At 40.8% G+C, this 12,520-nt stretch overlaps 1 protein-coding gene across 2 annotated transcripts; it reads left to right on the top strand.

The window, feature by feature from the left end:
* Positions 1-7,506: 7,506 nt before the first annotated feature.
* On the top strand, positions 7,507-12,427 carry RNF39 (ring finger protein 39). Of its 2 annotated transcripts, none has more exons than XM_051996096.1 (4): positions 7,507-8,322; positions 10,246-10,268; positions 10,557-10,663; positions 11,593-12,427. In XM_051996096.1, exons 1-4 carry the CDS (start codon positions 7,909-7,911, stop codon positions 12,165-12,167), a joined length of 1,119 nt encoding a protein of 372 aa, XP_051852056.1. In that variant the 5' UTR covers positions 7,507-7,908; the 3' UTR covers positions 12,168-12,427. The 2 variants fall into 2 exon arrangements, with proteins under 2 accessions (XP_051852056.1, XP_051852057.1); XM_051996097.1 differs by having other exon boundaries at positions 7,508-8,322; positions 10,572-10,663.
* The last annotated feature ends 93 nt before the right edge of the window (positions 12,428-12,520 follow it).

Genomic DNA, 12,520 nt, shown 5'->3' with positions numbered 1-12,520 from the left:
TAAGAGACAGTCATTAGGACAAAAAAATAACAGGGACCCAAACAAAAGGACAGAAACAGAAACTCTTTCCAAAGACAGATCAATTTTTTTTTCTTTTATTAAAGCTTTTTATTTTTCAAAACATATGCATGGATGATTCTTCCACATTAGCCCTTGCAAAACCTTGTGTTCCAATTTTTCCCTTCTTCCCCCACACCTTCCCCTAGATGGCAAGTAGTCCAATATATGTTAAACATGATGGAAATATATGTTAAGTCCAGCATATGCATATATATTTATACAATTATCTTGCCACACAAGAAAAATCAAATCAAATCAGAAAGAAAAAAGAGAAGCAAAAAAACAATTGGAACTAGTTTAAATCATCTCATTGTTGAAGAGAGCCACATCCATCAGAATTGATCATTGTATAATCTTCTTGTTGCTGGGTATAATGATCTCCTGGTTCTGCTCATTTCACTTAGCATCAGTTCATGTCTTTCCAGGCCTCTCTGAAATCATCCTGCTAGTCATTTCTTACAAAATAATAATATTCCCTAACATTCATGTACCATAACTTATATGTTTCTTTTATCCAAATATCACTCAGTTCCAAATAAGTTAAAGCAAGGGAAGCAGGCATACCAACTTTCTCAGCATACAATTTTATTTTTGTCCCACTAAGTAGGAAGGGATTTGGCAAATCAAGATAAATGGAATTGTCATTAAGGGAAATTAAAAAGAAAAAAGATGTTGGGGAAAGGTAGAGGGACTGAGAATCATAGGATCAAAGAATTAGACCTGGAGGGGATTGTAGAACTGATTTAATTCAGCCTCTTTACTTTCTTGATTCATTTAAGATCACAGAGATCCAGAATTTGTACACATCTGCTTTTTTCCATTGCACCCTGCTGCAAATAAAAAATAGGAAGGGAACATGACTCTCTGAGGATGAACTGTAGCTAGGATGGTCAGGAAGGAGAAATTGAGCAGTAAATCAGATCACCTTAAATCTTGTAAGTTACTTGAAAGCAGAGATGGTGTCACACTTCTCTGTATCCCCTGTTTAAAGTCTTCTGGGATAGGTAGTAGACTATTCACAGTTTTCTAATTGAATTGAATTAATGTTGAATTGAAAGAATTCTTTTATGTCAGTTACTAGGCTCTTGCATTTGGTGTAATTATTGAATGAACAAGGACAAGTTAAGAATTAGGGTCTCCAAAAGGTCTTAGATGTAGTGTACATTAAACATATGAAGGAGGCAGAAGGCAATAGTTATCAAAAACATGTGGAACAGAGGAGGGCCAGCTGGAAGGTGTGACTAATGAAGGCGGCATGGTTTCCATGCCAGGAACACCTTCTTGGAAAACTTTGTGCCAGCTCTCTCTCTATTTCTGTCTCTCCATCTCACTCAGTGCACCTTCATAATTTGGTAATCACAGATTTCAGCTCTGACATATGTCTATACTTTGCCACTCTTATCAGGCTATTTGATGATGAGAAAATTGATTGGCCTGTAATCAGACTCCTAAATGCCTATCTATACCTTTTATAGGCTCCATAAAACTTGTTGACTGGTTTGAAGGAGTGAGGAAAGTGTCACAGAAATGACTGATGTTGAGAGAGATTGAGAAGGAAGTGACTTCAAGTTGGGAAGGTGGCAAGGGTGAGGAATAAGCAAAGGGGGGATTTAAAAGAGAAAAGGGATAGAAAGGGAGGGTGATTTCTCTCTGCTTGATTATTCAACTATATTATGGTTAGTTCTCTAGACTTCAGTACTCTCAATACACAGAAGCACAGTGTTAGATTTGGAAGGGATCTTAAACATCATCCTTTTAAGCTGCATTCATTTGCAGGGAAGATTGGGGTCCAGAAAAAAGAGGTCTAACATTAGGTAAATTACACACAGTTAATGCTCCCAGCAATGAAATCCTTCTCTGGTTTTAGATAGTCTTCTAGCAAAATCCACAAAGGATTATGGGTGAAAGCTGCCTTTCAAGTAGGTATCTATTCTTAGCTTTTATTTTTAGAGGTCTCCTCCTTAGATTCCCTTTTCTAAAAGAGTTATAGAAAAGTGCTATCTCATTAAATAAACAAGCGTATTTAACTAAATCATCTGTATGACACATATTCAATTATAGCTTTTTGAATTTATACTAATGTCTTTGGTATTGATAATATATAAATTCATTTGAAAATGAAAAGAAAAAAAGAGGGTAAAAGGAAGCAACTGTTATTGATAAAATGAATGGCAGAGACAGGAAACAGACTCCATGAATTAGAGCAAAGAAAGTAAAATCAGTTCCAAAAGACTCATTCCATCCTTCCTTTCTCCCAGTATGGATCCAATGAGGACTAAGAATATGGTGTAGGATTAGGCAATAATAATGGAAAGGGAAGAGATGAGATATGGATTTGAAACATTATAGAAAGAGAGCTTCTCCCAAAATGCTTTGCTTCTCTATGTCACTGCTCTGGCATAATAAAGTAGGAATTAACAATAGCCAGTAAAAAAAAAAAAAAAAGTGGGGACACTATTATTATGAATAAGGAGCTGGCAAAAATCAGATAGACTGTAAATTCCTCCATCAAGATTAGCAACAACAAGGCCAAGAGTGCAGATTATACTTTTTTTGGGGGGGTACCTACAGTGCCTTTTTCAATAAATACCTGTTTTTTTGAGAAATTTCAGGTTTTGACACTCAGTCTCTTGGAGTTGGAAGAGACTCATAGACCTTCTAGTCCAATCTATCCCTGGATAAGTTTCCATGAGAATGAAGCTACTAGGCTGATAGCTAGCACTAGAGAGCCTTCTCTGGACAATTTCCAATTTGTCAATGGCCCCCAGAAAGGAACACAATTCTCTATTAATGTGGTCTAACAAGTTCAGAGTACAGTAGGACTGTGACTGCCTCAATCCCAGACACTCATCATCATGAAAGCAAACTGCCATATCACACCAATGACTTATTCCAAATGTATTCTTTGCTAAGAGTCCCAGATTTTTTTCACTCATAGGAAATATTGTCTATTTCTACTTCTTCCATCTTGTATTTGCCAAGTTGATTTTTCAAATCCAGTTGTAAGACTTAACAGATCCAGTCCTTTTAACTTTGCTCCCCACTTTCAATTACTTAGAAAAGTAGGTATTTGAATAGCGAATGGAGATGGTAAGTTGAAGAGAGACTCACCTAGAATAAAGAGTTGTCGGTCAAGATCAAAAAGGAAAGAAATTTGAGGACATTTTGCTAGGTTCCTGAGTCTATTTATCCTATTACACAAAGAGATAGAAAAGATAAAAGGTTTCTGAGAATGACATGAGAGAGAGCATGTGTCAGGATGAACTAAGCTCCTAAATTGACTTAGATTTCTAATCATTTCCTCATGATGTGAAGATCAAGTTTAGAGTCTTTTGCAAGTATCTATGTCTTCATCTAATGTACTGAGCATTGAGTATCCATAACTCCCCTGCCCCAAAGGAAGAAGTAATGGAATTAAAACAAAATCTAACTACATATTTTATAGAATTCCTAGATTTTATGTCAGTCAATCAGGCTATAAATATTTACTTACTTACTATGTGTTAGGCATTGTTCGAAGGACTGGCAAACAAAAAAAAGTAAAACATGGTCCACACCTTTGCAAAGCTCACATTCTAATGGGGTAGACAATATGAAAACAATTAAATGCATGTAAGATATATAGTATATAAATAGGTCATCTCAGAGGCAAGATTCTAGTACTGGGGATATGTTGGGGAGGACTGAAAAAGGGCCTCTTGCAGAAGATAGGATTTGAAATGAGTCTTAGAGGAACCCAAGGAAGCTAGGAACCAGAGTTTAGAAGGGAGAACATTCCAGGTATGGAGGATACAGATAATGAAAAAGACATAGCATCAGGAGCTTTAATGCCTCATGTGAAGAACATTGAATAGGCCAGTGAAACAAAGGGAAGTAAAGTCTGAGAAGACTGGAAAGAGATTGTGAAGGACTTTAAATGTCAAACAGAGCATCTTATATTTGATTCTCAGAGGTAATAGAGAACCATTGGAGCTTACTGAGTGACATGGTTAGGCCTTCATTTGGGGCAACTAACCGGCTGGATTTGGAATAGGGAAGAGACTTGAAACAAGACTTCCTAAAGTCGGGTGATGATTGTGTAAGAGGCAAGAGGAGGATATACATGGGAGATGTTATGAAGACAGAAAGAATTGGCAACAAATTGGATTTGTGAGATAAATGAGAGGAGTCAAGAATGGCACGAAGTTCGTTGCCTTGGGTGACTGGGAGAATAGTGGTGCTTTATAGAGCAATGAGAAAGCTAGGATGAAAAGAAAGATTTGAGTGGGGATCTGGGAAAATAGTGAGTTGGCAACCTAGTTTGCTAGCCATTTTAAGTATGTTTATTATGAATTGTGCTATAATTATTATGCAATGTTTATTCTATACAAGAGTAAATTCTACAAAGAGTTTGAGCATAGGTGTCTGCCTGCATGGATGGCTAATTCCATTAAGCTAAAGATAATAACAAGTAACCACTGAAATACAACAAATTAAAAAGAAATGAATTTCACTAGTGTGATGAATTAGAAAAAATAGAACTTATTTTGATTGAGTAGATCCATAAATCTCCATACATGCTTAATAATAAATCAGGATACTAAATTGCATATGAAACTGTCAGGGTAAATTTGGGACACCCCTGTGCATTATAATAGATACCATTTACATAATAGCCATCAACCACCTGGTATTGGAAAATGTTTCTCTTTAGAAGCAATGACCATGTGTCAAGGAGGAAACAAGATCTCTTATCCTTGCCTATGTCAATCAAGAAAAAATGCCAATAGGAAATGGCAAATGCAAGATGATGGAATTACATGGTTTCACCATGATTCCTAAGCAGACACATATATACTCTCATTCCTGAAAAAACTTTGGGAGAGGAGTGTTTTACTGAATTAGAAGAATGAATAAACGAAGAGGAAAAAGGAGGAACAAAGATAATTTTAGTAAAGGAGAAGAGAAATATAAAAGAGAAAAAAAAGATCAAGACATGGGTAGACAGAGACAGAAAAGGAGACAGAAGAAGTGACAAAGAAATAGAGGACTAAGATAGAGATGAAAGTGGTTATTAATTTATCCCTTCCAAAATAAATTTCTTTGGGCATACTTAAATTTGTATTTCTATAAAATTCAAGGATACATATAATTCCTACTGCATTTGCTTATAGCCTTCATAAATATGTGTTTTTAATATGTTATCTGTATTTATGGGTCTACCACTACTTGGAATCTTACTGATATGTGTGGTCCCTCCCTTTCCCAGGGCTGTGTCTGCAGTGGTGTCTAATAAAAGTGTTGGAACTCAAGAAAGGCTTAATGTTGTTGTTGCATTGTTATCCTTATTGACATTAAAAGTAATGACAATTTCTCTCTGTGCATTTTAATTGTGTAATTCTCTGTCCATGAATATCTCTATAGTTAACTGAAGCTAACCAAACATATTTTGTCAGTTTGTATGTGTGTATGTATAAGTGTGTAGCTGTCCTTGATCACAATTGCATGCAACTTTGTGCTTATTTATTTAATAAACCCTATTGGGTAACTAGAAAGAGGGGCCTTCACAGGAGAAGCAAAGAAATGGAGAGATAGCATGAGGGCAGACAGGGAAGGGGAGAGACTTTGGTAGAGCCAGAAAAAACAAAAGGAGAGAAGCAGAAGAGCACTCAAGTGGATGGAGCTAAAGGTAGAAAAATGAGAAGAAAAATAATATCAAAATATAAATGAAGACAGAATGAAAGAGTAAAAAAGCCAAGTAGAAATGTACAAAGGGAGAGATGGAGACAGTTCCAAAGATCAGAAACTTGGTAGAAAGCTAAATGTTTGATCTGAGAGACCACATACTAGAATTCTGTTGCATCTAGACAGAGGGGAATCTGGATTGGTGAAATTTAATTCAGCTTATGAACTTCCATGGAGTGGTTAGTGAAGTCTTCCTTGGAGGCCAAAGTAAAAAGGATCCTGGTAAAGACTCGAGTGCTCAATTTGGAATTGGAGAACCTATATTCAAATCCTGATTCTGTCACTATCAGTGTGATGATAGACAAATGATTTAAACTCTCTTAGCTTAAGATTTCTCATTTTTGAAAGGAAAAGATTAAACAAGATGATTTTTAAGTTTCATTCCAACTCTAAATCTATGATCACAGTTTTCTGTTATAGCTTGGGAATTTTTTCTTAGGTGGTATGGAAGATCCTAGGAGATCTGCCAAGCAATGATGGAAGTTCAAATACCACCTCTGTTACTTGCTAACCGGGAGATCTTGGGCTAGACACTTTACTTCCATAATGCCTTAGGTTCCTTATCTGTAAATGGTAGACCAATCCATATCTTTGCCAAAAACAAAATCCCAAATGAGATCATAAAAAAATCAGACATGACTGAACAACAACAAAATGAAGGGACTGGACTAGATAGCCTTTGGATAAATAGACACAAAAGAAGTAACTAGAAGAGAAAAGAGGCGTGGAACATCACTGGACATAGGAGTCCTATTAGTGCAGCTGACAAAAACTTGAAGTTGTAGTCAGAACATATGGAACTGATTCTTGAATCTTCCCTTTACCGTTTTTTTTTGATGCTGAATAAGTCACTTAAGCTTTCTGGGATTTACCTTCCTCTTTTGTAAAATGAATCATTTTAAATGATCTTTAGGGTTCTTTATAACTCTCCTAGAAATCTGTGACCTGCAAAATGAAGAGGTTGGATTTCTTTTATTCTAAATCCTATAAGCCTTTGAAATGGGGAATGAAGTAAAATAGTCATTCAACATTTATTATTTATTCAGTACTTGGGACAGTGCTAGAGCTGTGGATGTTTAAAGGATGAGTAAAACATTCCTTGCCTATAAGAAACATATAGACTTGTAGGGATTTAAGTCTTGTTCATAGCACAGAGATAATTATAATAAGTGGGAATGTAAATATCTAAGACAATAGTGCCATGAGAGTTTATTTGGATGGATCAGAGAAGGCTTAATGGAGGATAAGAAACCTGAGCAATCTTGAATGATGGGCAGGGTTTGGAAAGGTGGAGATAAAAGTTAAAGGGAAATCCATGAAACAATGGGAATTTTGACAGTAAAATTTTTAAAAAGTGAACCAATGAGAGAGAACCCTAAGATGGCAAAGATGAAGCTGGCACACAAGACCTCCTCCCCCTCTTATTCATAAAGCAGTGTCTTTGAGGCCAGGGAAGGTGGGGAAAATGGAAATATAAGCTGGGATTTAGAGCTACACATATGTATTAGAAAACCAGAAACAGAATGAGGCACACAAATCCTCTGGCCTCTTCCAGAAACCAGTCTACTGAACAGTCCCCACCTTCAGTCCCCACTTGAAGGAGTGCCAGACACCTGGAGTGATTCATGCCTTGAAGATGTTAGTGCAAACGCCAAGAGTGCATCTGGGCACTTTGCCCACCTTTCATCGGGCAGATGCTAGCCGTGGGAAGAAGGCATAAGCATGAAGACCAGCGTGTGGTGGGAGACCAAAGAAGTCCAGGGTTACTTGACTCTGCTCTAACTACATAGTGCCTCTTGGTGTTTTTATTCTTTTGCTCTCGGGACTCAGGTGTCCTCTCTTCTCCTCCCCTTTCCCTTTGGGAAGCGGGAGAACCAGATGGGCTCTTGCGCAAGGTCACGGCTTGTTGTTTACCTCCCGCGGGGGCCTCCTCCCTCTCTATAAAGCCTGTGCAGAGCCGGGGTGACGCGAAGAGACAAAAACTGAGGCTCTCAGAGAGAAAGACAGACTAAAGAAGATCCAGAAGGGCAGGGAAAAGCTCAGAAATTAAGAATTTAGAGGAGGACAAATAAGACTAGTATTGCGGTGGGGTGGGGAGAAATCGAAAGCCTAGGGTAATCCACTATGGAGGTCGAAAGAACATCAGGTGGATCCTTGCCCCTTCTCCCCACGGAGATTTCGGAGTTCGGTCCGGGGCTAGTGGAGCGTTTGGAACAACTGTCTACTTGCCCTCTGTGTAGGGGGCCCTTTCAGGACCCCGTGATCCTAGCGTGCGAGCACAGTTTCTGTCGCGCGTGCTTGGCTCGCCGCTGGGACGCCCCTCCAGGCTCGGATGATACCAACTCCGCGCCTCCCATCATATGCCCCTGCTGCGGTCTCTCGTGCCCTCGCCGCAGCCTTCGGTCGAACGTGCGCCTAGCAGTGGAGGTGCGGATTAGTCGTGGGCTAAGGGAGAAGCTGGCAGAGCCCGGGGCTCGGACCGGGAGACGCCGTGGGGGACGCATCCCTACCATGGGCTGTCAGGATCCGCACGGAGAGGTAAGGACTTGTCCCCGGAAAGGTGGGCGGAAGGTAGGGACTAAGATTCAAGGTAAAGGGAATTGGATACTGGAAGGTGTGTGTATGACTGGATCTGGGGGCGGGAGAAGGGGAGTGGGTTGATTTACTTGGCTTCAAAGGGAAATCTGGGGAAATAATGGGATTGGGAAAGAGACAGGCTGGAAGGCCGTTTTGGAACACATTATGGTGTTTTGAAAGTTGGAGATGAGAGAGAAGGGTGGAGTCGAATTTGAGCAGAGGATGATTTTGGGGAAGGGAAAGGAAGGTAGACTTCAACTGTAGACCCGGGATAAGTGACAGTTGAATGTCTGGGCCCTTAAATGGAGAAAAAAGTCAGAAAGTCAGTTAAGTGCTGGATCCAACACTTGGGGCTTGAGAATTAGTTGGGACCTGATAGAAGAAAGTGAGGTGGAAAATGAGAGGGAGGGGGTTTAAGATATCTGAGCTCTGAGAAGGGATTTGGGGGAATGAGAGAAAGCAAGGAGTTAACACTCTTGGATGAACTACAGGATTTCTTGAAAACAGCTAGCACCCATGAAAGTGTGCTTGGGATTGTACACCCAGGTTGGAATTTGAAGCCTAGTTATTGTTGATCTTTCTCTCCTAGAGACTTCAGTAGGGTTCAGGTAGGGAAGTGGGTAAGAGGTAGTGAAACCCAGGATGAGGACAGGAATCTGACATATGAGTTCTTTGGTTTTTGCCTTGAATCCAGGATATCTTGTCACGGCCTCTCATTCCCTTTGAGGACCCAGGTAACCTGGCTCTGGCCTTCTCTTCCCTTCCTGGGACACAGAGGTGTTTAGAATTTCTTGCTGCCCTAGCCACTTCCGCCCTTTGAAGCTTTGAGAGACCTAATTAGTCTTGTGGCAATTAACATAACAAGGCTAATTGCCTCCTCCTTGGCTCCAGCCAAGACTGGTCCACACCCTTGCCAAAAGCAAGAGACCCCTGACCAAGGGACCTTAGGGCGCCACCTGTCTATTTCTAAGACTCCTCAAGAACCTAGGTGTCTCACAGTCTCTGTTGGGGCCCACACCCCAGGTCAAAATTGCTCTCCAGGCTGTTGGGGAGTCCCAAAGTTTGGAGAGGCTAATAAACACTATTAGGGTTTTATGATGAGAGGAGAAACAGCTTTTATTAGAGAGCCTGGGAAAGAGATGGGAGTGGGGGGCAGTGGTGGAGGTAGGGGAATAATTGAGCATAGGAAAAAATGTTCTTTTGAAAGCAAAGAGGCATTATAAACCTCTTTGGTGGGGAGGTTGTTTATGGAAGATATAAGTTCTGGAGGATATGGGCATGATAAGATGAAGCATCTAGGAATAAAGGAAAAGCCTAGCTAGGCTAGGATGAAGGAAATGAAAATGTAAGAGTTTTTGATAAGTGGTGGAGAAACAGACATATTGAGGATATTGTACCTTTAGAATTTGGAAGTCATCTAAACCAACTTCATCCTAGAGAAGTTAGACTTGTCCAAAATTTCATAGGCAGTGGCAGAGATGGAATTCAAACTTAATTCCATATTATGCTGGGAAATACTAAGAGAGGGAAGGCCTGTGATTGGAATAAAATGGGAAATCTCTAGAACATTTTTTTTAAACCTAGGTTCACAGACTGGATAGCTTTTAAGGAGTCCTTGAAAGTGGATTTAAAAAAAAAATACATCTTTGATTTGTACTAACCTCTAACGAAATTTAGTGTATTATTCAATTATTTAAAAACGGTTTTTTTGTGAGAATTCCTAGGTTGAAAGGAAAAGTTTAAAAGCACTTGCCCTAGAAAAAGAGTTCTTCCAAAGAAGGAAATGAGTGTAGGATTTGAAGGATTAAATAGGTCCTGGGATGGAGTCTTCTATTGCATCAAAGCCTAGAGCTCACCTCTATTTTCTCTTTTATTCATCCCTAGGATGTGAGGAAGACATGGAGAAGGTGAGTTCAATCCTGGATGTTCCTTTTTCTTTACTAAGAATTTCTACTTCTGAAATCAAATAATACACTAAAAGTACTTCTCCAATCTTATCTTGATATAACAGCAGCAATTATTAATTGCTTAGCTTCACCTTGGATAATCTTCCCTCCCACTCCCACTCCTTTCCCCATAGGAATCAATTGTAAAGTAATGAGTCCACACATGTTATGTGTGTATGTATCTTCTCAATTACTAGCAGGTCTTCAGCATGAAGGTTAATGAAGTTTTTATGTGCATGTCTGTAATAGCTACATCTTTCTCAGACTTGATGCCACAAAGTCCAAACCAGAGGAATCAGATGAGGACATCCCAGATGATTATCCTGTGGTCAAAAACATGCTCCACAGACTCACAGGTGAATTGGGAAATGGGAAGACTAAATCACTAAATAAAGTCTTTGCTGATGTCTCACCCTCGTTGCCTGGGTCTCTCTCCCTTCCCCTCATATTGTTAGAATCTCACTCTCTCTCCTCTTACACCACTATTTTACCTTGTTGGGAAATATCCCCCTCCTGCCATCAAGGAAAACCACACGTATTTTGGCCAGATATTTCCCTTGTTGGAGATATCCAGAGAAAAAGATTCTCCAATTCTGTCACTGATGTTTCAGAGGGTGGGGTTGGCTGGTTTCTCAAGATACCTTAGATTCCTCCCCACTGCTCACTTCCGGTTCTCTTCTCTCCCAACTCCTTTTACCTTATGTTTCCTGTCAATCACTTCACGGTCTTGTTGACCCGCCTCCCTCAGCCCCACCCAGATTTAGTTGAAGCCATTTCCTCCACCCTTTTCTCCTCCCACTTTCCCCACACCCACTCATTTCCAACTCTATTTCTATTCTCGGCTCTTCAGGTCTGTCCCCATGCTCCAAACTCCAAAGACAATACTCAGGCCCCACACCTTTTTCTTTTCCCACTGTTATCTTCATCTGCCTTCAACAACTGTCCATTGATTTTCATCTCTAACATTCCCTTAGTTCTTCAGCTCTTCCCTAGCTAGCCTCTCATTCCCACCCTCTCATTTGCTGTCCCCAACTTTACTAAACTCATGTTTTCTCTTCAAATCTTTTTTCTCTTATTTTGGAATCCCCACTCTTCATTTCTGCTTTTCTCCAATAGGTCCCATTTACACTGGGAATTGGAAAAGCGCACTAGATTTGGATTAAGTGGACCAAGGGTTCTAGGCTGCTTCCCCACTTCATCTGTCAAATGATGGTAGTTAATGTGATCTCTTAAATCTTAAAAATTCTTTTAATTCTTCTTCCCTTGTTCCCAATCCACCACCCAGCGGACTTAACTCTGGACCCTAGCACTGCACACCGTCACCTCCTTGTGTCTCCCGATGGTCGAAGCGTTTGTCTAGCTCCACCTGGGACACCTGTGCCACTGGACGGACCAGCCCGCTTCGACCAGCTCCCCGCTGTGCTAGGTGCGCAAGGCTTCAGAGGTGGACGGCATTGCTGGGAAGTAGAGACTGCCAGTGGAACTTCTTTCGGGGAGTCCTCTGGTGAAGATGACAAAGGGAGCCATTATGCCGTCGGTGCTGCTGGAGAATCTGTGCGGCGAAAGGGCCGAGTAGGCTTATGCCCCGCGGGGGCCGTGTGGGCTGTGGAAGGCCGAGGCGGCAAGTTATGGGCTCTGACAGCCCCCGAACCTACGCCCCTGGCAGGTGGAAGGCCTCCGCCCCGGAGAATTCGCGTGGACTTGGATTGGGAAAGAGGCCGAGTGGCTTTCTATGACGGTCGGTCTCTTGACCTGCTTTTCGCTTTCCAGGCATCTGGATCCCTTGGGGAGCGTGTCTTTCCGTTGCTTTGCACTCGGGACCCCCGGACCCCACTTCGCATAGTGCCAGCTGATGGCTGAACACTCCACCCTGCATTTTTACTAAGGGATTTCGAGCTCTTCAAGTTTCCCTACTTGGGAAACTCCAGCTCTCCTGACTTGCCTCACCCACTCCCAAGAATTTCCCATTCCCTCCCAGTTAATTTCAGATCCAGTCTAAATACCTGGATGTAGAAACTTGAGACCCATTGCTTCCAAAAACTTCCCTTCCTAAGTCGAACATGCCATATTCCTATGGGAAAAGTGCTTTCTAAATAAATTTACAAACCTATCTTCCTACATCTCCAGCCCACTACAACCCCACCCACAATTTCCCAAGTCATGAATATTCCTTTGCTCAATTACTATTTGTTTCCTATTAAGCCTCACCCTAT

Source organism: Antechinus flavipes, chromosome 4 (assembly GCF_016432865.1).
Source record: "Antechinus flavipes isolate AdamAnt ecotype Samford, QLD, Australia chromosome 4, AdamAnt_v2, whole genome shotgun sequence".
NCBI classification, from domain to species: domain Eukaryota; kingdom Metazoa; phylum Chordata; class Mammalia; order Dasyuromorphia; family Dasyuridae; genus Antechinus; species Antechinus flavipes.
Note: the sequence above shows the minus strand (reverse complement) of the source record. Positions and strands in the feature narration are given on the sequence as shown.